The sequence below is a fragment of the Tinamus guttatus genome, unplaced genomic scaffold, assembly GCF_059628265.1.
Source record: "Tinamus guttatus ecotype Peru unplaced genomic scaffold, ASM5962826v1 Tinamus_guttatus_pri_ptg000045l, whole genome shotgun sequence".
Taxonomy (NCBI): Eukaryota; Metazoa; Chordata; class Aves; order Tinamiformes; family Tinamidae; genus Tinamus; species Tinamus guttatus.
The window spans coordinates 1954249-1980737 of NW_028288579.1; the positions used below are offsets into that span (position 1 = coordinate 1954249).

General features: G+C 38.8%; 1 protein-coding gene across 4 annotated transcripts in view; it reads right to left on the reverse strand.

Annotated features, from left to right (window-relative positions):
* HELZ (helicase with zinc finger) overlaps window positions 1-26489 on the reverse strand; it is a 79286-nt gene that overhangs the window by 46676 nt on the left and 6121 nt on the right. For 2 of the 4 annotated variants that reach the window (XM_088537694.1, XM_088537686.1), the window contains exons 1-10: window positions 16635-17128; window positions 14884-14920; window positions 11072-11196; window positions 8635-8691; window positions 7788-7836; window positions 7311-7386; window positions 5460-5658; window positions 4273-4380; window positions 3655-3952; window positions 371-638 (exon numbers count right to left, since the gene is read on the reverse strand). In XM_088537694.1, the coding sequence (XP_088393820.1) occupies window positions 371-638; window positions 3655-3952; window positions 4273-4380; window positions 5460-5658; window positions 7311-7386; window positions 7788-7836; window positions 8635-8691; window positions 11072-11196; window positions 14884-14920; window positions 16635-16844 (1427 nt within the window). In that variant the 5' untranslated portion in view covers window positions 16845-17128. Of the gene's footprint in view, window positions 1-370; window positions 639-3654; window positions 3953-4272; window positions 4381-5459; window positions 5659-7310; window positions 7387-7787; window positions 7837-8634; window positions 8692-11071; window positions 11197-14883; window positions 14921-16634; window positions 17129-26489 lie in introns of those variants that run through there. The other 2 variants (XM_088537708.1, XM_088537701.1) reach the window with 2 other exon arrangements.

Genomic DNA, 26489 nt, shown 5'->3' on the forward strand with positions numbered 1-26489 from the left:
CAGAAAAACCACAAAAAATAAGCGTTAAGACATTATAAAAATATTGTATAATAGATGCTTAGCACCTCCAATTTAAAGCACAGACTGTTATAGCTCGTTTTAAACAATTAATAACTAGCCCTTAAAAAGTGTAATTTAAGTTCTTCAATAAAGTACTCCAAGTATTCTCAAGATTCACACAGTTTTATTGCCAAGAAATAGGAAGACTTAATATCTTAGCTACTAACCCTTGTACAATGGGTTACAATGGCAATAAGGGAGACTTAGTTAGGAAAAAGTTACTATTCTCATGTCCAAAATAATATTCCAATTTTAACAGGACAGCTACAACATAAAAAAAAAAAAACAATTTTATACATGCATTACTTACTTGCTAACTTCCTTATATTGGGCTATCTCCTCAATATAAAGGAGGTCATGCAACCGTGACTGATAGTTGGTCTTAGTCAATGATTTGTCCAGGACAGATTGTGTAAATAGCTGGTCAGCAGATAGAGGAATTTGGTATCTGGTAAGAAGGCTCTTCTCCAATTCAGTAGTTTCATTAGGCTCAAATTCTACAATAGTCTTAGAAGTCGAATCCCAACGCTTGGCTGTGGTTAGCAGCTGTTGCCGTGCATGCATCAGGTATTCAAGATCTGCATGGAAGAGGGAAAGGAAGGAAGTTCAAACACTCCAAACTTCTACCACAAAGATAATTTTCCATTGTGATCCATTTTGAGAAGCAGAAATGGAGAACACAGAATTTCCTCCCACGATTGCCCCACAACTGCTTACAAGTGAAACAAAATAATCTTGAGTTTGGGAGACAAAAATCTAATTATTAGCTATACACGTTTAAAAAACTCATAAAAAATGAAATAACTAGAGATGACAGTCTGCTGCGCCCAGAAGTCTTTACCAAGTTCACTGCCTGTACTTCACCAGCTTCTTTTCAGGTGTACACAGACAACAGGCAGGTTCTCAAGCAGTACTTGAAAATAAAATATTCTATAGACTGCAAACAGAAATCATACAGACAAACCAGGAAAGCTCTTTTATTTAAGGAACTGCAAGCAACTTTGAAGGACTTGCCAGCACAGCATGGTTTCAAAGCCTAACTGTAACATCATTTTATTTCTAAAATACCAGACAGAACCTTAGAACTTACGTTACAAAAATTTACAAGGTAACAGAAACAAGTTAATAAGCTAGTTGATAAAAAAAAGCTTTAATTTGCACCATTTCAAAAGCATTTGGAAAAACAGAAGAAAATTCCACAATACTATAGCATTATGTGTTTATTTTGCAAGCAGTCAATCATATAGTTGAAGTGAGTTTGCTAAGCACAAGTTTGGAGATATAACCCAAAATGATAATTACGTCAGAAAACCAGAAGGAAATTAATGTTTCAGGTTACTCTGATTTCAGGGACCATGTAGCTTAAATCAGAAGCAGAAAACTAAGCCCTCCCAACGGCCACCAAAAATATACCCATTAACACCACAAAAACGCTCTGACAACAATGCAGCAGTGAAACGTGCAGTTAAATTGCAGAGCTGAAAACATTTGGGCTTGAGAGTGAAAGTAAAATATTCTAATGTATTATTTCTATATCAGATTTAAGTTTCCAGGATTTCGTAGCAATAAGGAAAAATAACTTATACTTAAAAACTAGTTAATACTTGAATCTCAAATTAAGCACCTAAACAGGAATAATGCAAAGTCTTTTACCAAAGAAATCTTGGTTAGGCGTGACTATGACCGCAGGAATTTTGTCTCCCTTACTAGCCTCAGAAATATCTGCTCACAAAGAGGCCACAGCTAAATGTCTACCTCAAGCCTCAACTGTACAAGGAGCTACAGCTGCATAGGAAGAAGACATCCACGTTTGAGAGGCTGCTGTGTTGGAAATCGTTTCACAGAAAATGATGCATTCTCTGGCCCTCCTCGTACCTCAGATCACAAAAGCTTAACAATTTGCTGGTTGGGATTCCCTGTTTGCTAGGAAGATGGTCATCGGATTCCCAGCGCTAGAGAAGCTGCCACGGGAAAGCCCGATGTAACCACGGGGTTGTTTGCACAGCTGCCCATATGGGAACCCTCTCTGGGCTTTTAGGTCAACTTTGTGTTACCAAAAGCCCAAGATGATGCATTTCTATTTAGCTATAAAGCACCTACTACTCTTCTACTTTGAAATAAACATTAGCAACACCCTGCTTAAAGAGCCATGTGAGCCTCCTCTGCACGCAGGCAGCGTGCGGGTAACCACCGCAGGCTGCGCTCGCAGCACCACCCAGCACCTCCAGCACACCTGCACTGGCTGCCCCTGGGACTGCTGCTTAGCAGCTACTTTCAAACTAAGACCAGAGCACAGACAACTCTGACAATTAACAACTTTAACTTTGCACATAGATCAGCTTGCTTTCTTGGTCTGGAACAGCTCTACACTGAAAGGACACCAGCTCTCCAAAAAACCAGTGTCTCTGTAAACCTGTCGGCTGCGATTGCCCACACTATTACATGGGGAGCACACGAGAGCTCCTGCAAAGGCCCCAGCCTTGCTTCTCAGCAGAGACTCTCAATGCAATATTCTCTGCTTCAAGAGACAGTTCAACTCGTGTAGTCTTCCTGCTCCTGGCTAGGTGCTTGGGTCACCTGGAAAGACCAGGTCATACTCTCTGGCATCCGGTATTTACGATATCTTTGTTGCAAACATTAGTCTGTTACGTGCGAATAAAGGCGAGAAATAGAAAATTGCTGTTTTCTTACTTTCACCTCCTTTTTCCTGGTTACATCCCAGTGCTACAATTCTGTCTTTTTGGTGTTATCTCTCTTGAATCTGTAGAAAATTGCTACACTCTATTCAAACCCTTTGCTTACTGCCAAGTGACACATATTTAGCTCTTTTAATCTTTTGCCATAAATCAAAGCACTTTTTTTTTTTTTTTTTTTTTTTTTGCAATTCTGCTTTGGACATCTTCCAATTTGTCGCTGTCTTTCTGATAATGAAATGATTCCAGGTTTGTAATGAGAGGCATACATCAATTTTGTAAACAGAGTACAACAGCTACATGTAGTTACATTTTCAATCAGCACACATAAAAAATATATACTTATATATTCTTTGCATTTCCAGAATTCATACCAACATTGGTATTTTATTGTATTATAAACCTTGGTCTCTTCCTTTTTTAAATCCAGTCAGACATTGCACAGAAAAAAAATACACCTCTTCCCAGATAACCTGCTTTTAATTAATGAATTATCAGGTGTATACTTACACAGATGCATTTCCATCTCTCCAGTAATCTCTTCTACATGTTTAACATTAGCATCCATGCAAGAATAAGTATTAACACACACACGTATTTTAGCTTGCAAAGATGCCCTTGGGCACATACTACTCTACTATTCAGTAATACTTAGCATACGGACAAGATTTAGGAGCCATCCTAACACACTGCAAGTGTCATACGGCAATTAATCCCAGCGAATCCAGGCCAATTTTCACTTTCCAAATCTTCATCCACCATTTATATTCGTGCAACATGATGAACGTAAGAACATATAGTAAAAGACATCCATTAACAAAAGATGTTGTTCATACATGAAAAGCAAAGATGTAGCATAAAGAGCCTCCACTATCCCAAAAAGAAAGTTGTCATACATTACCTTCTGTTGAAGCAGCATCAATCATTACTCGTTGCATGAGGACTGGTTCTAATCCAAAATCAAACACAACAGTTTGGCGAAAAGTTCCAAAGATTTCTGTGGTAAAGGCTATACTGACTTTGTATATATAATGATCTATTCCATTCTGGACCATCTTTCCTCCTATCCATTCCTGACAGTTTTCTGGAACTTCTTGTGATACCTGGGTAGTGCTGTCTCCAGCAGATATTGCAACGATACTGAAATGTGGACGATGGGCATCATAAAGTAATGCCACTCGATACAGCATTCTTGCAGGCTATAAAAAAATGCAGAGGTTGAAATGACAGGATGTTGGGAAATGGAAATTATTTCAGGACTGTTTTCATTTGCAATCATAAAAAAGCTCATAAGAACTCTAAATTCTCAGAACAGGTACAAGGCCTGCCCACTTTCCAAAAAATCAGAGGACTGAATACGTAATCACCAGAGCAGCTGAGAGAGAAAGAACGTGGTGCTGCTAGGAAATAGCTCTACTTTAAAGTAAGTATTTTGTGATTGAATTCTCAAGCACAAAAGGCTATGTACTACATTCCAGCTCTTACTGTTGACCCACTTTCAAAAGATCAGTAGTCCTACCTTACAAGTGAGAGCAAATGTCCATGTCTGATGAGACTTTTTGGTGGTGACAGTTACTGACAGTTCAGGATTATGTTCTACTCTCACTCCTTCTATACTTTCACTAAGCTAGATTTAAAGAAAAAGAAGATAACATTAAACTTCCACAAACAATATCAAAATAAAAGCATTCAGGAAAAGCTACTATTTTAGAACAGTGAAAAGAATGGTTTTCTAGTTTGTGAATAGAATTGTGAACAATTTTAGAATTGCTTGCTAGAATTTATGCAAGTCTCAAGTAGAAATTAGAGAATTCAGAGAGACAAGCAAACCAACTCTACTATATCAGACTGCATAAGCAAAAAGTACAACCATTTAAGAGCAATTAATGCAGGACTTCATTTCGAAAAATCAACTTAATGCTGACATAGAATATGATTTCATTTGGAAAGAAGTATCTGAAACAATGAGGCCCAGAGACTACATTTCTGAAAATCCTCAGATCTCACTGACTTCAATGAAAGTTTTAAAGACACCCAGAACCCAGGCCTTCCACTCATTGATCCATTTTGCAGCAAGTCCACTCTTCCCAAATTTTAAACAATAGATGGACCGAAAACTCCTTAGGGTCAGTGGTAAGTAGAGCTGGTTGAACCCCGAAAAACATTCACTGGAATTCCAAACAGCTGCTGAGTTTGATCATATCCATACCCCTCATTCTTCACTATTTAAACATTTTTGAATGTTTGGGGAAGGGCCCTTCCTCAAACAAGCGCCTGCAGCCGCAGTCAAAAAAAGAGCCATGCACGAGCAGGAGTATTCTCCACTAAGCAGTGGAAGTTTAACCATTTATTGTTCTCCAGTTTAAAATGTTCTTCCACACCATCAGGGAATAGGCACAAAATCACGAGACACGGCTGAGCCAGCCTGCACTGGGAGCAGTAAATATGCAAAAATAATCAAGCTGTGATTAACCCACAAGCAAGCACTTTACTGGATTCCTTAAAAGGATGAGTACATTTGCAGAAATCAGCCTAAGTCTGTGCTATCTTTGCAAGCAGACAGAGGACAGAATGGAAAGGCAAGAAAATTGTTGGACAATTTCTTGGTACTTAGTAATTTGACCAGCTCTGATATTAAGGGCCAAAAATAGGCTCATCTGTTAGTTTTAAATATGAGCACATAGAGAAGTAGTATATTTTCCTTACCACTTTCTCAGGAGATAACGAATTCATCCATTTCTCAATCAAGGTTTCCATATAACTGCCCGAACATTGTTTGTTTTCCTTCTGCTGTTTTAATCTGATCAAGCGGGAAGCATATCGTTTCTGCCATTCTGTTAGCTCTTCCTGGGAATGTGCTGAAGTACACTGTGCACCGTACCTGCAGATCCCTTGCTCTAAAAATCTACAGAAAATAGGAAAAACGATTATGCCTCAAAGTTCTCAGTCTCTAATTAAAACAGAAATTTATCTAGGCTTTATTTCGAAAGCCAGAAGGTCTTTTTAAGTCTCTCTCACAGAACTAATGGCATTTTTAGTCTATGGTAACTGATTTGGCAATATATTAAAGTATTTCGCATTTTGTAAGAGAGGCAGCAGCTTCTCTGACTGCACTGTCCAGAAAGTTGAATCAAATTTCTTTCAAACATAACAGGACACAAATCCTATTAAGAAATGTCCAGCTTCAAAGAAAAAAGAATCAAGTCTTTGTAGAGAAGTTAATGCAAGGATATCATGGGCCATCCAGGAGACTGATTAGAAGGCACTGTAGTAATATGAATAAAATGCTGTTAATCAGGGGCAGAGGGAAGATATAATGTAATTTCCTCCAACAGTTACGCTATTAGCTGATATATGCTCATTCAGCCGTTCGTTCTGGAGCAACAGTGACATCCTGTGGTTCTTCCTCCTAAAGACACCTACACAGAAATGATCTCTGCAGGAAAAGGTTCAGTCATCCTCTGCGAAACGTGTCTCCAAGGATCTATTTTATAGAGCTTAAGCATTTGTTACAGAAATATTTTTTTCCTGCAAACAGTTAATGTAAGTATCACATTAAAGTGAGGCAATCAAAGCCAGGCAGGAATATATAATTTGGATACCAAATATATAGAAACTCTGGAGGCATAACTAAATTTGAATCTCATGTAAATATCTTGAAAGAAAGGTTTGGAAACATGGTATACATGCTACTAAGCAGAAAGTCATAACGGGTTAAAAAAATCATCTTTTTCTAAAATGCTGAACAATGCACCAGACCTGCTAAAGTCAACAGGATTTGTCAGCAGTCAGCACCTCTAGAAAAACAGGCCAAAAGCAGCCCAAATTCAGCATATTGGGTCATCTAATCTAAAAAGCAGGTCAGATTCCTACACATCGCAGAGGTAAGTTATTTCTTTGAGCTACATATATGGGAGAATCAAGTGCATATTCCCCTCCCCCAGTATATTAATATAGTCTTGCATGGCTAACATTACAAACTCTAGGGAACATTGGCTAGTGAACTGAAAAAGACAGGAAGGAAGAACTCCAATATGACACAAGCCACTGGATCCTTAGCACAGCGATTCACGTCTGTGCATTTCAGCTTATGCAGAATGGGAAAGAGACGCAGAGTGAAATCCTACAAGTGCTGCTTATCTGAAGACAAAGCCTATTTATCAGCAAATCCCATTTATCTGAAGACAAGCATCCTCTCTCCAGCCAAAGCACACTCCTCTGTGTTTTAATTTGCCAACGCAGTTGCTTGTGGGAGTGAACTTTTCTCACCTCCAAAATTATACAAATCAAAAAAATAAAAAGGCAGATGACAGATGCTACCTTGCCACTAGAAAAAAAAAGTTCCTCAAACTACTCTCCTATAAAATGGAATTAATGATTCCATTTTACAGAGCATTAGGATGCCTCTGGATAAACTGAACTACCCCAAAATCTGAGAACGAATCAACTCTTGTTATAACAAGGAGCTAATTTTCCTGATATTCTCAGTTATCAGTTAAACAAAAGAGGAAATGATATGATCCCTTAGATAATGTTGACAAAAAGCAATGACTTTACCTTTTACATAATGTATATTCTTCACTGCTTGTGACTCCCCTCGGTGGAGGGCGGAATTGCCAGCCATCCCGGGACCCTGCAGAGTAATCCAAAACCTGGGTTATTTTTCAATTTTCCAATTATTTCTGAGCCAAGTACAACAATAGTCCAGGGAACCATTTCTTAAAATATCAGCCCATAATGTATTAACATACAAGCAAAACTATTCTCAATCACTAACAAATTCATTTAGAACAAAGGTTCTAAGGATATGAAGGCAAGTTTCAAAGTAGATGGCAGGCCAATAAGTAGAAATTTCTGCCTCCAAATTCTACCAGTAATGTTCAAATAAATGAATAGCTCAACCTTAATTCACATGGCTCATCAAGATAAACAGCCCAGCTATTTTTCCTCTTTATTTCACTATCTAGTGCTGAGCCATCAGCAGAATCTTCTTCTCATTGCAAGATGAAGTAGCTTTAGATTTGAGTTACATACCTTCTTCTAAATCTTCTACATGGTATCCTGATGGTACTTTACCAGCTGCCTACAATTATTAAAAAAGGAAAAAATAAATATTTCACCAATGAAAATTGCTTTGGCTTCTTTGCTGATACAATGTGTTTTAGACCAACCAATACAAAATAATTCAGCAGAAGTCTGACATCTATTCTAGTCACAAACATGAATTTCCTATTAACACAAAACTAAATTACAGTCATTGATAAAAAAAACTACGATAGGAACACTGAGTCCACTCATCCTTAGAAGAAAGCTATCGAGATTTTATAGGAATTAATTCCATCATGCAACCATTTTAATGTGGATTGCAATAAACTTGTAAAAAAGCCAATGTCTAAAATGTATTCAGATATATTTTCACTTCAAATCTACATTAAAGGTAAAAATGAAACGAATGACTTAAGAAGCAAAAAAAGCAAGTAAAGGAGTAGCAATTCAATCGATAGACAGATCAATCTCCTAACAAACACAAAAAAAGGGTGACTGAGGGGGTGTGTACATTTGCTAACCCATTTTTTAAGTCATGCTAATAACTTGAGAATCATTTCTAACAAATAAAAATGCCAGAATTAAACAACAGACACATACAGCTTTGTTTTTTTCCCCACTCACTATCATAAGTCATAAACTATTAACATATTTCTATGTTTTTTTTTACACCAAGATAGTGATGAAAAGCTGAGGAGTAGGTAGTAAAGACCAAAAGATTAGTGGAAACTATGTGGTAGGATCCTGTATGTCCACAGGGGGACCAGATCTCCTGGGGCCTCTCGGCTGTATCAGATATTTTTCAGTATTTTCCCAATAAAGTGCTTATAATTACCTCTGTTTCAGCAAGAAGTGTTTTCAATCGTGTCAGATCTTTAGTTACCATCCCGTTCTAGATAGGGAGAAAGAATATTAAGTTATTCAACAAATAAGCCTTCCCACACATTGTACAATAGCAAAAGAGGACTCCCTCGCACCACCCCAAGCAACAAGGAGAGGGCAAGAAAAGAGAGAATGAGTTTGACTTAAAATGCACAATTTTAAATGACATACTATGCAATACTGAGCAAAAAAGGGAAATTTTACATTAGTCAAACACTAGACAGTGGGTATCAGTATAGGACAAGACAACGAGTGGTAGAGGTAGAAGAACTAGGGAAAAAAAAATGGAAGTCTGGCTGCTACCTAAGATAAAGATTATTAGTTTTCATTAAGCCACATCCTTCAGCCCAGGCAGCCTAGATGCAGCACAGCCCAGCGGCCGAGGGCTATTGGGTGATTTGGGGCAAGGAGCAGTCACTTCACTGCTCCTGCCTCAGTTTCCCCGCCTGTGAAGAGGGCAGTGACACCAGCGGCCTCACAGAGCACTCGGAGCGCTGCTGCGGAGCAGGGCCCCACGGGGAGGAATCAGGAGGAAAAACTGTCACTGCTGCTGCAGGGCTGGATTCACTTCTTGCTAAGAAGCCCTTCTACAAATCATTGATTTCTACTCTTTCATAACTCCTTCTACTTTGATGTAGACCATCCATGCCTCTCTTTTTCCACTATAAAGCAAAGTTTGGCATCTACCTTAAGATAACAACACATTAAAGCATATTTGAAGTAATTTTTTTCAAAGATGAACTTATCTGAAGTAGTATATGCACACACATGACAATTTCACACTCACATCAGGCAAAAATTTTGAACGCTGGAACCCATATCTATGTTTTCATTTCAATAACCTTTTGCAGAAATTCAATTAGGTGCCACTGTATTTGTTAGACTTCGCTTTCCAATTTTGTCTGTGCTACTAAGCAGCAGGAATTACCTTTGATAAAAATTTACAAACTCAAATCTAACATAGCTGTTTTCAAAATGCTTTTTCACTTCTCAGGAGAAAGGCTGTTCTAATGAGCTGTGGCCTGTAAAGAAACCCAAAGCTCTGCTTAGTCAGGGCTCTGCAATTACGTAAGAGCCACCTCTATTTGCACAACAGTCTAAAATGAGGGCATTTCACATATTCAATGATAAAGAGTTTGAGGCTATTTTATTAAATTTTTGAGGGCAAGTTTTCTTCAGTCTGGCCAGGAATTTTTCGATTAGAAACTTCTTCATTAGAAAACATCAGCCAGACAAAAAAAAAGCTTTTCATGTAAAAATATCCCATTTGGGGCAAAAGGTGGGAAAGGAAGGAAGGAAGGAAAGAAAGAAAGAGAAAAAAAAATCAAGTGCAGGATACATATCAGACACAAGCAAAAAGAAGCTGTCTCAAAAATAGTCTACTGATTAAGTTATGCACAAAGATATAGGAAACATGATTTCACCACACTAACAGAGTTACTTCCCATAAGTAATAAAATAGCATAACTACCATACTGCGATGGAAATATTACAGTTGAGCTACATGGAAATAACACTGAACATGATATATCTTCAATCATATACATTATAAGGCAACCCTTGCACATCAAGATGTTTTAAAACAAACTTTCCCTCCTTTTATTTCCTAACGCAGCTACAAGAGCTCTTGACATCACACTTTGTGTGTCCTTTGAGCAGATCACTCCTTATTTAAGCTAGCACGGTGTTTCTGGACTCAGCACCACCACCAGCTCGTGCTGATGAACTGCACGCTACTTAACCCAGATTCCAGAAATAAAAAGGACTGTCTCCTTTGGAGACTTGTGTTTGTCCCTAATCCTGCCCATATGAGTAGTTACATAAGAATCAGTATGTTCCTCACATGTCTGAGGGTGAAAGTATTTTTAAGTATTTTGATAGCTCAAATGTAAAAGAGAAGGTTTGAACTCTCCAATCTTTACTTTGTCTTTGAAATGCAAGCTTTTTTTCCTGAAAAGCTCTTCATGCTTTATTACAACTTATTGTGGAGCATTTATTTAATAGACTCATCAATTTTTCTGCTTCAAGGGCTGAACTTAGTGAAGTATATACAGAATGGTGTCAAGCACAAATTAAAAGAGCAGGAAAAAGTTTGAGGTTTGTTTTTCTCTACTCTGCTAAACTGCACGCGTACAAAAAATACTTTGCATTCCTTGGGGATTCAGAGCCAACAACCAAAAGGAATTCAAGATTGTACTGACCCAGAAACACTGGTAATAAAACACCCTAGGTACCCTGATTATATATTTTATATATTATATATTGTCCTTGTCTTTTCCATGCAAATGATTTTTGTTGCAACCTGTCAGTTCAGGAGTTTGAAGAAGTTTGTTTTATACACATACATACACACACAAAAAGGTTATGTACATTGCAGCAAACCCACTTACCAATGATTCACCCATCAGTGATTTGGAAAGAACATTAGACACAATTTGCAGCTTCCCTTTAAGATGCATGCAGCAGAGCACTGCACGGAAAGATCCATCTCCCTTGGCCAGCCCCTCTCCCAGCACTGCAACACAAATCAGCAACCATTAGCTTCATCGCAGCAGACAGTTAAGTAAACTCTACAGTTTGTGGGATTTTCATTTGTTTTTTTGTTTTTTTTTTTTCTTCCAGTTCTAACACAAAAATAATGTCTGAAACTTGGGCTGAATCCATAGTTTCCTGAAAAGACAAGACTTAGAGGTAAAGGAAGTTTTACTTGATCACATCTCATATTACTTGAAACTTATCTCCCATCATCTAAGAAACGTTATACATGAGCTCAAAGATTTAGAGTAATGTTCACATGCTAAAATACAGAAAAAAATAATATGGGAAGGGTAAAGTGAGTTATCTAGCATGGACACAAAGCACCTCCTCTTCACAGAAAAAAATATAGTGACCGACAACCCCTCAGTAACACAAACATGCTCAGGAAGATCTATTCATGCTCACAAAAAGCATTCCCTGGCGTTTCCAAATACAGCTAACCTCCTCGTGCTCAATTGCTGCTCCTTTAAAAGGGCTTTTATTCACTTTTGCTGTGAAGTGCAGGATATAGGCACGATTGTTTGAATCCAGGAATTTACAAGCTCCATGTAACAGAAAACTTTCCTAATGTGTTCTAGCACCAGCTCAGATACCTGGCCAGACAGACACTTCCATTGACACTTCCAATAGTGAAAGGATTTATTTCATGACACAGACATGCTTCAGACAAGAAGGAGCAACACTTCATCATATATATTACCTGTCCAAAAAAAGAAATGCCTTTCTGAGTGATTAAGAAGCTAGTAAAGCTAAGCATGTGAGCTGAAAGTAGCCTGGACAGTTGTTAAAAGTACAAAATTATAAAATATATTACTGTTATTGCAGGCAACGTCAACATCTGTGTTTATACTGCCACTCATGCAGACCTCAGATGCATGCAGCTCCTGTTAGTGCTAACAGGACTTCTACATTCAGCAGAGCTTCTGAATTACATTTTAAATAATAAATCAAAACTCCCTGCTCAACAGACATTCATATCATTAACGGGCGTTACGTGAAACACTAAAGAAACATTAGTCGCACATGGACATTTACGCAGCAACAACTAGACATTTCTTCAGCTTAGAGTGGGAGCTAGGCTCTATTTACAAGGAGCCTCAATGATTACCCTGTATTCACCACTCTGCTGACCCTGACCACGTTCTGAAATAGAGCTACTTCCCAGAGCAGAAAAAAAGCAACTCCACAGTTTCGATGTCTGACAGTCTGCTATTTTAACCTCAAAGTTCATAAACCCTAATGCGGTATTTCATATCATTAATTGCAGTGATATTTCATAGCATTAACTGCATAGTATTACTGAGCGAAAAAAATGTATGATTGGCTAAGTATTTATGGAATAAGTTAACAGATTCTAAGTTGTCATTACCTCTTATGCTCCCAGCAGTGTAAACAGTATACTGTAAAGGATGCATATTTCTTGAATTATCTCAGGATACACTTATCTTTCAGGTCAAATTAAAACATTGTCATAAGTTGATAACCTGTCACATTAACAAGACAGTAGCGTGAATAAAGCTTTATCTATTAAAAAAATTGTAAGTATCAAAGGACTCCACTACACCATACCAGGATCATTTCATAGAATCACAGAATGCCCAAGGTTGGAAGGGACCTCTAGAGATCATCTAGTCCAACCCCTGCACACGCAGGGTCACCTAGAGCACGTGGCACAGGACTGCATCCAAGCGGGTTTGAAGATCTCCAGAGAAGGAGACTCCACAACCTCTCTGGGCAGCCTGTTCCAGTGCTCTGGCACCTTCACTGTCAAGAATTTTTTAAGTTCCTGTGGAACTTTTCATGCTTCAGTTTCTGGCCGTTTCCTCTAGTTCTGTGGGTGGCCACCAGTGAAAAGAGGCCGGCCCCATCCTCCTCACTGCCTCCCTTGAGGTACTTCTAGACACTGCTCAGGTCCCCTCTCAGCCTTCTCTTCTCCAGGCTGAGCAGGCCCAGCTCCCTCAGTCTTTCAGTTTCTTTCAAAGAATATTCCAAGAATAGGACAGACTAAAACAGATACCCTTCAGGATCATAAATGCAGACAGCCTAACCTGAGGTACAACTGGCAACAGCACGAGATGGTAGCCACAGTCACCTTGTTCATTTGTGCATTCACAAGAAGTATGGTGCATGCATATACACACATATACATATCATTTTTATATGCCTACGGCATTAAGATAAAATTTTTCCTCAGTTTTAGAACTTGAAAATATATATATTTGCACAATATGCTGCCCTGAATTAAAATTAAACTGGTTACTTCCTTTTTTTGTTAGTAACATCTCAAAGCTGCTTTCCCTGCTTTTTTAAATTAAACAGGTATCATCAGTTCTCCTATTCCACCCACTTCTATGCATGCCCAGTGAAAGAAGGAAAAAAAAATACTGCTCTTTTAAGATACTGCTATCTGACACATATGCCAAGAGGATAAAAACAGTCAAGTCTGAATGAAGGGCACTCATCTGCCTGCACAGCACCCCCTCCAGCTCTCATCAATGATAATACTCCTCCCTGCCTCCTCTGCCCATTGCTCATCCTTCCACATGTCCCTTCCTTCATCATTACTTGCCATTACGGCAGACACCCATGAGGCTAATCAGGATATTACACCCATTTCATTAACAATGAAAATAACAAGCAGCTTTAAAGCTGCTTTAAAGCTCAGACTGCGTTAAGATTGGTAGCTAGTAAGGGTATCAGAGTTTTTAACTTTAACCGTTTGTTAATTGAGTCTGACCTCCACATAGGAAATTTATACCTGCAAAACTCAGTCTACTTCTTTTAGCTACGTTTGTGGACCCTCCCCAAGTAGCCTGCAGAGCCCCACGTAGCCCCAGATCATGGCTTGAACATCAGTGAGGATGAGGACATTACTCCTCCACAAAGCAATGGTTTAAGGTTACGATTCCTAGCATAGGAATGTCACGATAGTACCTGTATCGCAGAGCCCCTATAACAAAACTGTGATTTGATGAAATTTCTAGAAAAAAAAAAAAAGGATAAAAAAATAAAAACTGAAAGGCGGGATCTACCTACCTCTTCTCTCACAATCTAATTGATAAATTCTGATTCAGTGCTTACCAAAGTCAGCAAAAGGTTCTCCCTGAGGACTGAATCATTTGTACAATAAATAACAGAACAGGAACAAAGATGGTTAATTCCTTTAAAACACCCCAACCAAACAAGGAAATAAAACATGAAAGGCTCAACTTCCATGTGACAGATGCATAGATGAAGGCTTCAGCAAACAGGGTTGAATGTAAGCACATCAACCCTTTTATTTCCTGAATAAACACCTAAAAGGCAAACCCAAAATACCTACCCGTGTCCCTGGGAAAGAAGAGAGAACAATCAGCTGTCTTGCTCGTCACCATCATCCCACACTATCTATCCATCCTACACTTACACACTAAACTATCTATTAGTCAAATGCCACCCCTATGCCAAAAACAGCTGCGTTTCAGTTCACGTATTTGAACATGACTTACAAAGCAGTGAGAGCTCCTTAAGCAAAATAAGTTGGCATATTGCAAAGCAAACACACAATTTTAACTGGAAAATAAGTCACTGTTAGCAAACCAGCACATCTGGGCATCCGTTTCTGAAATTCAGGCAACTGACTGCAATTTATAGCACTAGGTAATAAAAAAGGAAATAAGCATACCATGCCTACAGTCTTCATCTGCTTGCCCATACTTTTTCTGAAAGGTAAAACATGAAAAGTTTAAAAATAACATTATTCCAGTTAGCATAAATAACTACGCGCTTCAGTCAGAAGTTTCTAAAACCTCTCAATAACATGTAATGAACATCAGTCATTGATCAAATATCATTATTCATTTTAGGATGCTAACTTTCTCTCAAATTCTCAGCAAGTTGACATTTTAAAAAGAGGCACCAAGGTGCAAAAAAAGTGGTGTTTGTAGGTTACTTGTGTTTGTAGGTGGCTCACAACACACAGCAAAAAATACAAAAACTTAACTTTCTTGTCTGATCACTATTTTTTTTTTTCATTTTTACTGATATGGTGCTATTGGAATTTGCAGGGTATGTATTTTATTTAATTCTGACCTATCAATAGTGATTTCAGAAATTATTTCTTTCAATAATAAAAGAACATTAGGATTTTATAGACCTAAAATCTTTAAGAGTCTGCCTAATTCACATCGTTGATAAGAAAGTTTTGATGGTAAGAATTTCCCCAATCCCCCAAGGATTTACAGATGCTTTGAACATACGATAGGTGCCTTGTAGGATTTTCAAAGCATTCACATCAGAATTTAATATATTAAATACTGCTAAGCATCTATCTGCATAGTGCTATATCTTAATAACTTGGAGAATTCAGACTTTTGGAACTCAACTTCCATCAAACATTACTAAATGTCTTAGGCATTTCTGAATCTTTTCCCCTGAGGAGCAGTACAACAGGCTGCATCTTAATTTAAAAAAAAAAAAAGTTTCCTAATTTTTGTTTCACACACTGAATAGGTGGATTCAACTCTCTATTTAGAGAATGTTTTAAAAATGGTCCCTAATCAGAAGGGCAAGGTTTATTTTAAAGCTGCCTAGCAGGGGCTTACAACCTGGCCAAGATTTTGTCACTTGGGAAGAAACTGTTCATTGCCAATATCTGATGAGCTGGGACGAGGAAGGTCCCTGCAAGTTGGTAAAAACGTTTCCAGAAGTGAAGTGCAGGGAAAACACAGCCTTAGTCATATTAAGCACTTTAATGTCCTTTTCTTTGAGAAATTGTAGTTCTCTAATGCTTTGAGGGAAGGACATAAATTTAGCAATGGAATAATCTATGATTCATGGATATGTCTCTTGCCTTCCATTTATAAACCTTTACAAAGATCAGAGTTTTCGCATTCCCATTAAAATTCTGTCAGAGCCTAAAAGTTACATTTTCTATTAAACGTACTCTAGCCTAGTGATGAAAAAAATAGCAGGCAAGTTTTAAAAGATACGGTTACACCCATGCTAAGACAGCTAAATTAAATATAAATGCACCCTCCTCTTTTTTTTTTTTTTTTTTTTTTGGAGTGTTTAGATTTGCTATCCTAATTGAATGCTCTTTAAAGACATAGCAAAACAGTACGTAATTTAAAGAACGTAATTTAAGACTCTACAATGAGATATTTTTATTCCTGGAATATTTTTTCTCTATTTTTTTTTATTTTAGAGAATTGTTTCTCAGATCCAAATTACTTAGCGGTCCCAAACAGACCCATGCAACTGCTCAGAGCAATCACTGCAAGACACAAGTGTCTCACACTCTTCAGCGAGGAGGATTCTGCAGAGGAACAACATGCCAATTGCAGGAAGGTGCTGGATTTTATTCCAATCTTGACGGTAAAGGAGATTTGACTGTTCTTTCCAGTTCACTTAACACTATTCAAGAGTCACACTCACAAGTTGTAAAAAGGAAGCAATTCTATACAGCAGGCTCTCGATTTTGATGCGGTCGCTTTGTGCCTGGCCTGCCGGGGAGGGCTGCGCCGGGGGGGCCTGGCTCAGGGCAAGGAGAGCCTCTGTGCAAAGCTTCACTGCCACTTCATAATCCTGCTGCTTAAGGGATTCACATGCTTGTTCACATGCCTTCTCTGGTCTTCTGTCTGCCATGACTCAGGGACAGAAATCCTGGAGCGGGGGCAGAGGGGACGATAAAACGTTGGTTAGCTGCATAATGGCAGTGACAACTTGCCAACCAACTTCCACTCCCATCTCGAGGTGTTCTATCGCATCCCCTCCGTCCTATGCCATTTCCATTTCTTTTCCCATCTTTCTTGCTAACTAACCTCTTCCCAATGTTTTTTCTCCATGCTCCTACTTACATCACTCCTGGCTCTCAGTTTTGGCTCTAATTCAGGAAGATATTTAAGCCTGTGACTAATTTTAAGAATATAAGAAGTGGTTTAAGATTTAAAGTCAGCGTGGATTTAAGCACTTTGCTGCATAGAGGCTTCTGTGTCTTCCCTGGCAGTGCAAGCTTTGCTTTGGAAGCAACAGAACTCATGCAGGGGCTGCTCTCGCTGAGTCCCCCCTCCTTTTCTGCAGGGCACCTCTTTCCTCACAGCCCTTCTCATCTGTGCTCGAGGCGAGCGAGGCAGCGTTCAGTGCACGAAGTGCAGTGCGGATGGAGGAGGATGGCTAAGGATGAGGAAGGGAGCTCGACGGCCAAGCGCCTGCCCGTTCCGCTGCTTTAGCCTCACTGATGCCGGAGAAAGGCCCACCCGCACCAACACCCTGCTGCAGCTTCTCCATGAAGTCCATGCAGCTTCTCCAACTGAATAAGGTATACATACTGGAGGGAAAAGCCTGAAACAGTTACAGCTAAAATCTACACAAAACGGGCAACATTATCTGCCAACAAACTTAAACAATCAACAAAATTATCAACAACCTAGCTCACCAATACAAAAGCAAAACCTTTCTATAATCTCCCTCTATATTATCACCCCTTCTTTGGAAGGGATATACATGATACGGCTTTAGAGACATTTTACTTTAAAGCTGGCTACACAAAAATCAGCTCTGATAACTGAAAGAGGAAAATTAAGTTGCCAGTTGCATTTCTAACAAGAAGCATATTATCAATATTTTTTATTACATATCAACAGTGATAATTAGCTAAAATAACTAGCACATGTTAAAAATTCCTTTATATTTGACACCTGTAAATATTTTACCAGGTTAACATAAGGTAACTTCAATAAGCCAATTTTAAGGTCAAATAGATATACTTCCCTTATGAGAAAAAATAATCCACTATCCCAATTCTTCTCATTAACTCATGTCTAAGTCAATCTACTGTAAAAAAACAAAAAAAATGTAATCAAGAAATAGGATAGACTTTATAGTATCGTGCTGTAATGTTCTATGTGTTTCCTTCCAGTCTTAAAATTTGAATTTCAATATCAAATTTGACCTCCATTTCGCTGAATTCTTAGGCCACAATGAATTCTACAAATCTAGAATTCACTTCAATAATAAACTGCAATTAATTAATTGCTGTTTTTCCTCCTGAACATTCTGTCTTCCTCCTAAGGGACTGAAAAGAGAGGCTCTCATGAACTCTGCTGTGCTTTGGATTTCCTCACTTCCTGGCTGACATATAACCAAGATTCCTCTGGAAGGAGAAGGCCGGAGCGGAGCTCCTGCAGGAGCACTGTTTATACGCAGATCCCTCCTGACCGACCCGGCCAGGCCAACCAAATAAAGCTAAACATGTAGCTCTCCTCCCACCAAGCCACAGCGCATGCCACACAGCAGTGGGCAGAGCCCCTCAAGTGTCATTTGTTTAATGAATTTAGTCATAACAGAAAGACCGCACGTGGACAACATGCAGAAAACCCTAAATTCAGGCTCTCGGATTTCTCCATACCTACGTGTACATACAGAAACAAACACGTGCAGGGCACCAGTTTGAGGCCCATTTACTGGATAGTTGCACCATCCGCCTTAGCCTCTGCTTCAGGTGCTCTGCATTGTTCACTGGAGGCACTCAGCTCTTCCTTAGGACTCCTGGGAACCCCTGCTCCTAATGCTAACCCCCTACGCTGCACCAAAATTAGCAACAGGACTAGATGATGTGAATGTGACTTAAAATCCACCCACAAAACTGAGATCAAAATACTAAGAACGTAAAGAAAAAATGTATTTTTTTTCTCTTCAAAAATGTCTTGGAGAACTGTATGTTGAGTTTTAAGTCTAAGGCTGCAGCACAGACTTGAGTAACAATTGGAATAAAGCATCGAAGTTGAATACATCTTTAGAATTCCCTCTGGAAAGAGCAAACAAATATATTCCCACTATCTAAAATTACTCATTTAAGGCAGGTGGACAGAGGGCCTACCTTGGAAATCCAGGCACTATGCATTATCAACAGTGCCTTCATCAGCAGTGCTCAATTCAGAGCATTTCTTAGTTTGCAACTATCTCACAGCAGCATCACTGCACCTAGAGGAAGGCTCCTAATTTAGCCACTTAAATAATACATGAGTAACATAGCTCACGTGAAACCCACCTGGTATGACAGTAAGCATCTCACCGAGATGCATGTAAAAGTTTACACAACTCTCCTCAATAATTCAGGGATCTAACCTGGCTTTCTACTTTATACCTCCAAAAACCTCCTTCCTTTAGCAGAAAACTTAAGGATATTACATTTATTTGAAGGCCAAATCGTGCTCCGCTTAACTTCCACAAAGTAGCTGTGGTCACTATCATTTAAAAGATCTGGTTAATTCTAAATAGTGTAACTCAAACCCTGTTTTTCAAAGTACTGGGGTGGATTTTTCCCCTACAACTAATGATTTTCAGGCTCAGTATTCCTGAGAATTTCTCCTTTTTTTCCAATGGGTTCTGTAAACAAATAAAAAAGAGCAACTAGAATCTAATCCCCAAACAAAATGGACAGCTTGAGGAGGAAGAGCCATAACGAGAGCGATCTGCGCAGTCATTTATTTCTAAGTAAACACCACGCCTGCTTGGCGCACTGGAGACTTTTGAAGAATTACTCTACAGTGTGATTAGTCCAACTACAAACCAAAAATCAGTGTAGGAGGAGAGCACATTAGGAACTAAACTCAAAGTATTTCAGAGCAGTTTAACTCATAGCAGTGCACTTTTGTGCTTCGCCGCTTACAGATGGATTTTATAGAACCAAAGGGTCTGTATGTTAAGATAATGGTAAAGTTAAGCAAGTGACAGTTAAGAAAAAATTTCAAACAGATGCTTTTTCTATTCACTGTAAAGAATTGAGCCAGATAACTCTCTGTGTACTTCATAAACAAACAGATTAGAGGGCACAATGCTGTTCCTATTAATGTTACTGGCAATATTCCCAATGTCTGCCAAGACAGAAGGATCAGATCCAAGGTCTTGCATGCCAAGCTGACAAACAGTAGACAAGTCAGTAAATATTTGCATATTTTAACCAGACATTAACATCTTTTGTAAAGATTTATGCTGAAGCAATGATGTTCAACTTGCAGTCCTACAGGCGGGCCGGTCGGAATTCACCGTGAATTGAACATGCTTCCCAAGGCACCTCCCGGGATTTGCAAACTGAAGGGAATCAATGAGATCCACTGCAGTGGGGAAGAGGGAAGGGGAAGAGCCTCTCTGGCTGCCTCCCACAATGACTCACAACCCTCCAAGCAGCGCGGCAGCGCGGGACGAGCACCCACACAGTCCCTGCCGAAGCTCCCCAGCCGCGCACGCTCCGGGCCGGCGCAGACGCCGCGTTCGCGCTGCCGGCATCGTCCAGCCGGCCCGGGCTGCAGCTCAGCCCTTCGCGCAGCCGGGACCCAGGGAAGGTGCTGCCTGCGGGCCCGAGGCCCCCGTGACTCTTCTGCCCTTCTCACGAGTTGGGGAGGCTGGCCGCCAAACCGGACAAAAGTTTTAAACATGCAATAAATTCAGGTAATGCTTCAAGAAAAGCCAGTTGTTTATCATTACTTCCCAGCAATTACTTTTAAGAGGCAAGGAGAGATTGACTATTTTTGAGGCTGGCTGCTCTGTCCTTTCCCCAGTAACTTTTGAACTGCATTTCACAGGAAACTAAAGGGTCTCAAAGACACTAAGCAACTGGAAGCTTTAAAAAAAAAATGTGTAGCAAGACCAAAAACAGAGATGCAAAACATTGAGCTCACTAGGGAAAGGAGAAGTTATCATCCAGGCCTTAATTAATACTAGCAGATCAGTTACCCCCTCACACACTGCGACATGCTGCCGTGTATCCAGCCAAGAGATATGGCTGCACAAAAATAACACTCCTGAGTAAAAGAAAAATCTTACCTATCTTTCCTGCCCATAATCATAAAAGCAGTAAATCACATTCACTAGCTCAGCTACTCAAGGATCAACCAGTCAATGTCCAGACTCCACTAAATTAGGGTTTGCAAACTTTTTTCAACCACAGACACTAGCAATGCACATTACAAAACTTCTTTCAATTTGTTACTGGTAAAAATGAGATGTAAGCAAATCACATGCAAAGGTCTCAAAAATCTGTTGAGATACATGTTAACTACTTCCATAATGGAGAAAAGTGATGCTTTCAAAGTCAGGATGACCAGTAAGGACACAATCCCTATGAGTGAAGAGTCTTCTAGTTCCCTCTCCCACAAAACGATCAGGAGAAACTGGTATTTTAATCTACTAGGCATGAAAAGTTCCAGGCTCATTTTATAAAGCAGCTTGTGTAAGATACGTGAGGAATACTACACAAGGTAAACATTAGCTACTGTGTCTGTGAACGTGGCCACACTTCAGCTAAGGAAGGTGGATCACTAATGTTCAACTGTCCTGACTTTTCTAACATCCTATATTTGTCAGTCCACATTAGAAAACAAGGAATAATATATCTATCTACTACTAAAGCAAAATATTATATAGCAGCTTTTACATCTCTACTGATCCCATCTTAAGGCATGCTTGCACCTCTAAATATGTTTTCACAGTACTCAAAATATCACTCAAGTATCTTCAGATTAATAAAATAAAAATCTTACTTATTTTCCTTTAGTGATAAACTTATTTTTGCCTTATGACAAAAAAAAAAACATGAATAAAAGCATTTTATTCAAGCCTGCAGAAAGGCATAAAATACAGCCGCACATTAAAAACAAAGCCACTTGTGGACACAAACAAGAATGTACTTTCCTGGTGTCCTGACACATAAATCACAAATAAACCCAAATTCACAAAACCTTTTAATAAAATGAAAGTAGCCAATGGCAGTAGACTAACCATCAGCGTGAAAGACCCAACACTGAACCCAGAAAACAGGACTGTGTCTCTTTCATGTACAGGGTGCAGAACAGAGTGATATGATATAGTCCTTTTGCTTTTCAAAAAAATACATAATAGCAATGATCTTATGTATTCTTTTATTGCAGTTATGGCTGAAGAGAGCAGTATTAGTTATACACAGTGCTCCCAAATGTAATGCACACCTTACAGAACAAATACAAAGTCCCCACCCTGGAGAGAGGACAATCTAATCAGTTTTCTGAAATAACTGAATTACTCTGGTTAATGTTGTACAACTGCAGGCAAAATGACCCTACTTTAAATTCCAAAAATGATGTTAAATCTGAAATGGAGCATATAGAATGAGGAAAGCTTATTTCAAGGTTTTATTATATATCATAATAGCTGCAAAAACTTCTGCTATAAGGCCTCTAAGGAACATGGTGTGCTTGATTTCAGAAGGAAGAAAAAAGAATTAAGAGGTTCATGATGCGCCCCCTAACATTAAATACTTAGATTATCCTTCCACTTTCAAAAGCCAGGAGAGGACAGTCAATTACAAGGACAAGTGATAGGTGGCCACCTAAATGGAGCCTCAAGTCTGATTCTAGCCTAACGTATAGGATAAATACATCCACTCTTACTGAAAAAGGAGCAAGTGCCTGTGGGTGGTTTACCATTCTCAAAGCAATAGCAAAAGACACAGCAACAATTCAGATTGAGAGCAAATGTCTTCAGCATCTGGATCCTCCATGCTCTTTAAAACACTTTACATACGTTAGAGATGGTAACAACTTACTGCATGCTAGGCATGATTTCAGTACAGACCCTTCAGGTGACTATTAGCTCTGTATTAGCTTCACTAATCTCCTTCGTTTTCACTTTGGAAGCTAAGGACAATATATATAAACAACAGCAGCAACATTTCTACAAGGATAAATTGGCTAAGAAAAATTCTAGGATTTTTCAATAGCTTCCTAATGGCACCCTTTGATTGTTACCCCTTGTTTAAGTGGCACAGATAAACCAGTTGAAACTTTTGTCCAATCTGCACAGACAAATCCCTTGACTGGGGGATGTCTAATTTAGCAGCTTTATCAGCTGTATTTCTTTGAGGTATCTATTGAGCAAATCTACATCATCTTTGGCTCAAAATCTGAAAATAACTCTTGGCCTCACCATTTACAGCCACTGCACGGACCATATCAGTATCTTCATCTCCAGCTTTTTAAACGACTCTCTTGTAGAAAGCTGCCCCAAAGCATTTCCCATTCTTGACGAAAGGGAACAAAAGTGCTCAAAAGCCGTGCAATGACAAAATTATTTGTACAGGCTTATTTGGTCCTCCTGAGTGTCTGCATTATGATACAGCCTTTGACTACATTAGTCATATACTATGTCTTCCACAGGCCACCTGGCTCAATGGGCGGACAGCACAGAAGCTGTCTGCTTCAGGAACAGCTTCTTAAATAGTTCAGCATAGGGCCTAAGGCCTTCTTTACTGTATGCTACTGAAATCTGGTTCTCAAGATGGCATTTTTATGTTTTCACAAACTCTTCAATGATGCTCACAACTACTGTGACCACAGACCTCCTACGTAATAAGAAAATATCTTTCCCCTTCTGAGCTGGCTCCCACTTTGCAGACCAAGAATTGAGACATAAAAACGTTAAAGCTAAAAGTTTCTATAAACTCGTATTCAGCTTAAGACAACTACAAGTGATTTTTCCCATTATACTCTGTTCTTTATTATATAGCCTTTATCTGATCAAAGTAGAATGCCCAGTGTCTTCAGGGTCACTTACAAGTTTTCTGCACTTGTCTATGTAAAATGAGTTTTTCATTAGAAATGAAAAAGGATTTAAAAAAAAAGTATAGCACAGATGGGGCTTGCATATGAATTGCCTTTTTATTATTGCTACTCCCAGGCCCATTTATTAAACACTTTTCAATTCATACAAATAATGAAACTGTATCCGACAACTTTTTTAGCATTATATATTGACACCTACTCACAGTAGAGCCTCTTTCGTTTCTTCCTTTCTAGCCCAGTATTCTCCAGGTTAGTGCTCTTGTTCAGCCATCCCTATCCTCACATCACTTCTGCACATCCTACGAAAGGCCGCATTTTGCACCTGGGGATTCTCTGTGCTTTTACTTTTTTCCCAGATTCATACCAGAAAGAAATACAGAAGCCCCATTCCTCAAATTGTACATAAAGCCTGTTTAGTTCAGGCTCAAGTATATTCACTGCAGGGACCATCTTTTAGACCTGAATAAATTGCTAATTTGATCAATGCTGAGCAGATTTCTGCAAGACTGGTAAGAAGCACATCCTTGCACGAAACAGCATACTACACCCTATCTCAACCTACGTAAAGTAGCCATATAGGGCTTTGAAAACTTTAAATGCAAACAAAACATTTTTTCATCTAATTTTTAGAAAAGATTGAACCATGTTGGCTAAACCCTTCATCTCTTCCACACCCTCCAAAATGCCAGCCTGAGACAGATACCTACCATGGGAAATTTCAACCCAAATAATTAACATCTGGCAAATAATAAAAAACTGAAATGAGGAGTATGTAATAGCAAGCATCAGGTAACTTAATAATAGGTGGTGCTTCTGCCCCACCTAAAGTTCTTTTGGCTCCTTCATAGAAAACCTTCACGTAAACAATCTTTCATAAGAACCGGTTAACAGCAGCAGTCTGTACCCTGTATACCTCTATATCCTTACTGCTTTTTCAGAATAATTTCTCTTACATTTTTCCAAAATAGGATATTTTAATTATAATAATGCCTATAGTTATTTTATACCCTCAAAACAAAACCACCAGCTTACATTACATACATACACAAGCACATGCATAGACACAGACAAATATCAGACAAATATACATACTTAAAAGCATTAAAAAAAACATTTTTTGCTTCTTTTAAATAAAATTTAGCACAGAGAAAGGGAAGAGTTGTGGCTGCCTCACCTGTGCACCAAGGCCAGACAATAAGTTTCAAACTCAGAGGATGAAGGTACATACTTTACAGAAAAATGAGGTATTCTTGTCCTAAAATAATTCCAGCATTTAAAACTCAAAGCTACCTGCGCTGGAACCAATCTCTTCTTAAAGAGTTCAATAGCAAAACAGGGCCTTAGTCCTAGGTATCTCGGGGCATTCCGAAATATAACATTTCATAGTAATTTTCACAAAAAAAAAAAAAAAAACATTAATCTTAAGGAGTTACACAGTTGCTCAGTCACCCATATTCTTCTCTGCTGCGTCATAAGAAAGTATTTTTTGCAAAACATCTGCTGTATGATGTATAGGTACATCTGTGCATACATGACTAAACATCTGCTACTTATATTTTCAAAGTGTCAAGCGAGTCCAAAACAGTGTTATTAATTAATGCAGAGGAGAGCCAAAGGAGATCCCCAAGTCTCACTTCACGGCCCAGGAGGTACCAGGACATTTACAAACATATTCCACAGTCTTAACAGCAAGAACATATGTCACAGAAGTTCTTCACGACGCTCATTTGGCTAAACTCGCCACTCGTACTACACCGTCCTCAGAGAGCACTTGTGCTCACAGTTCATTTACCAAAACTCACAGATGAATCGGTCTCAGACACAGAGGCAGGATAGCAGATCGTGACTTTCAGGTGTTATCATAGCTCCCTCTAAAGATGTATTTGGATTTCTGCAATAAAAGAACTATTGAAGTTGGGAAATAGTTTGTCACAGCACATCCACCTTTGGAAAAGCCCAAACAAACTTATTTTCCTAACAACTAAACAGCTGCAGAACTTGATAGTTCAATCCAAACGTTCAGTTTCAATCTCTGCTTAACAGGAATACTTGCAGTGATGGTGAAAAAGTCTTTCTTGGAATGTCAAACTCTCATTTTCACACACAGGAACATTTTACACCCTTGGCATGTCCCAGCACCACAGAGAAGCACATCCACATGACTCAGAAATCTAACTGAAGAATACAACTTTGATCACTGGTGCAAACGCAGACTTCAGCTACAGGTACAAGTTACAGTTGTACAGTTGGGTGAAGCAAACAAACTTTTCACTTTGAAAAAAAAAAATTCACTTCATTTTCACTTTGAAAAAAATATGAATCATTTCCAATTCATTCAAAGAGCAAAATGCAAAAAACTTAATACTGAACAAAGTGCACAGTTCGCAAATGCAGAAATAAGCCAGAAAGCTGTGACATAAATCTGGAAAATTTTCTCTAGATATACTTGTCTTCTATGTAGCACAGTAATTAAATTAAATTCATCATAGTAGTGAATAATGTTTTCACCTTTTTATTATAAAACTGCATTTCTACAGTGCTTGGCACAAAAGGTCCTACCACAACAGATCTATTAGCACAATGACGACACCCACAGATACTCCCAGCACATCTTTCCCCAAAGCACACCTATTATGTAACCATGTACCATACCTGTGTGTGCTGCGTTTAAAGTTCAAAGCAACAACAAATCTCC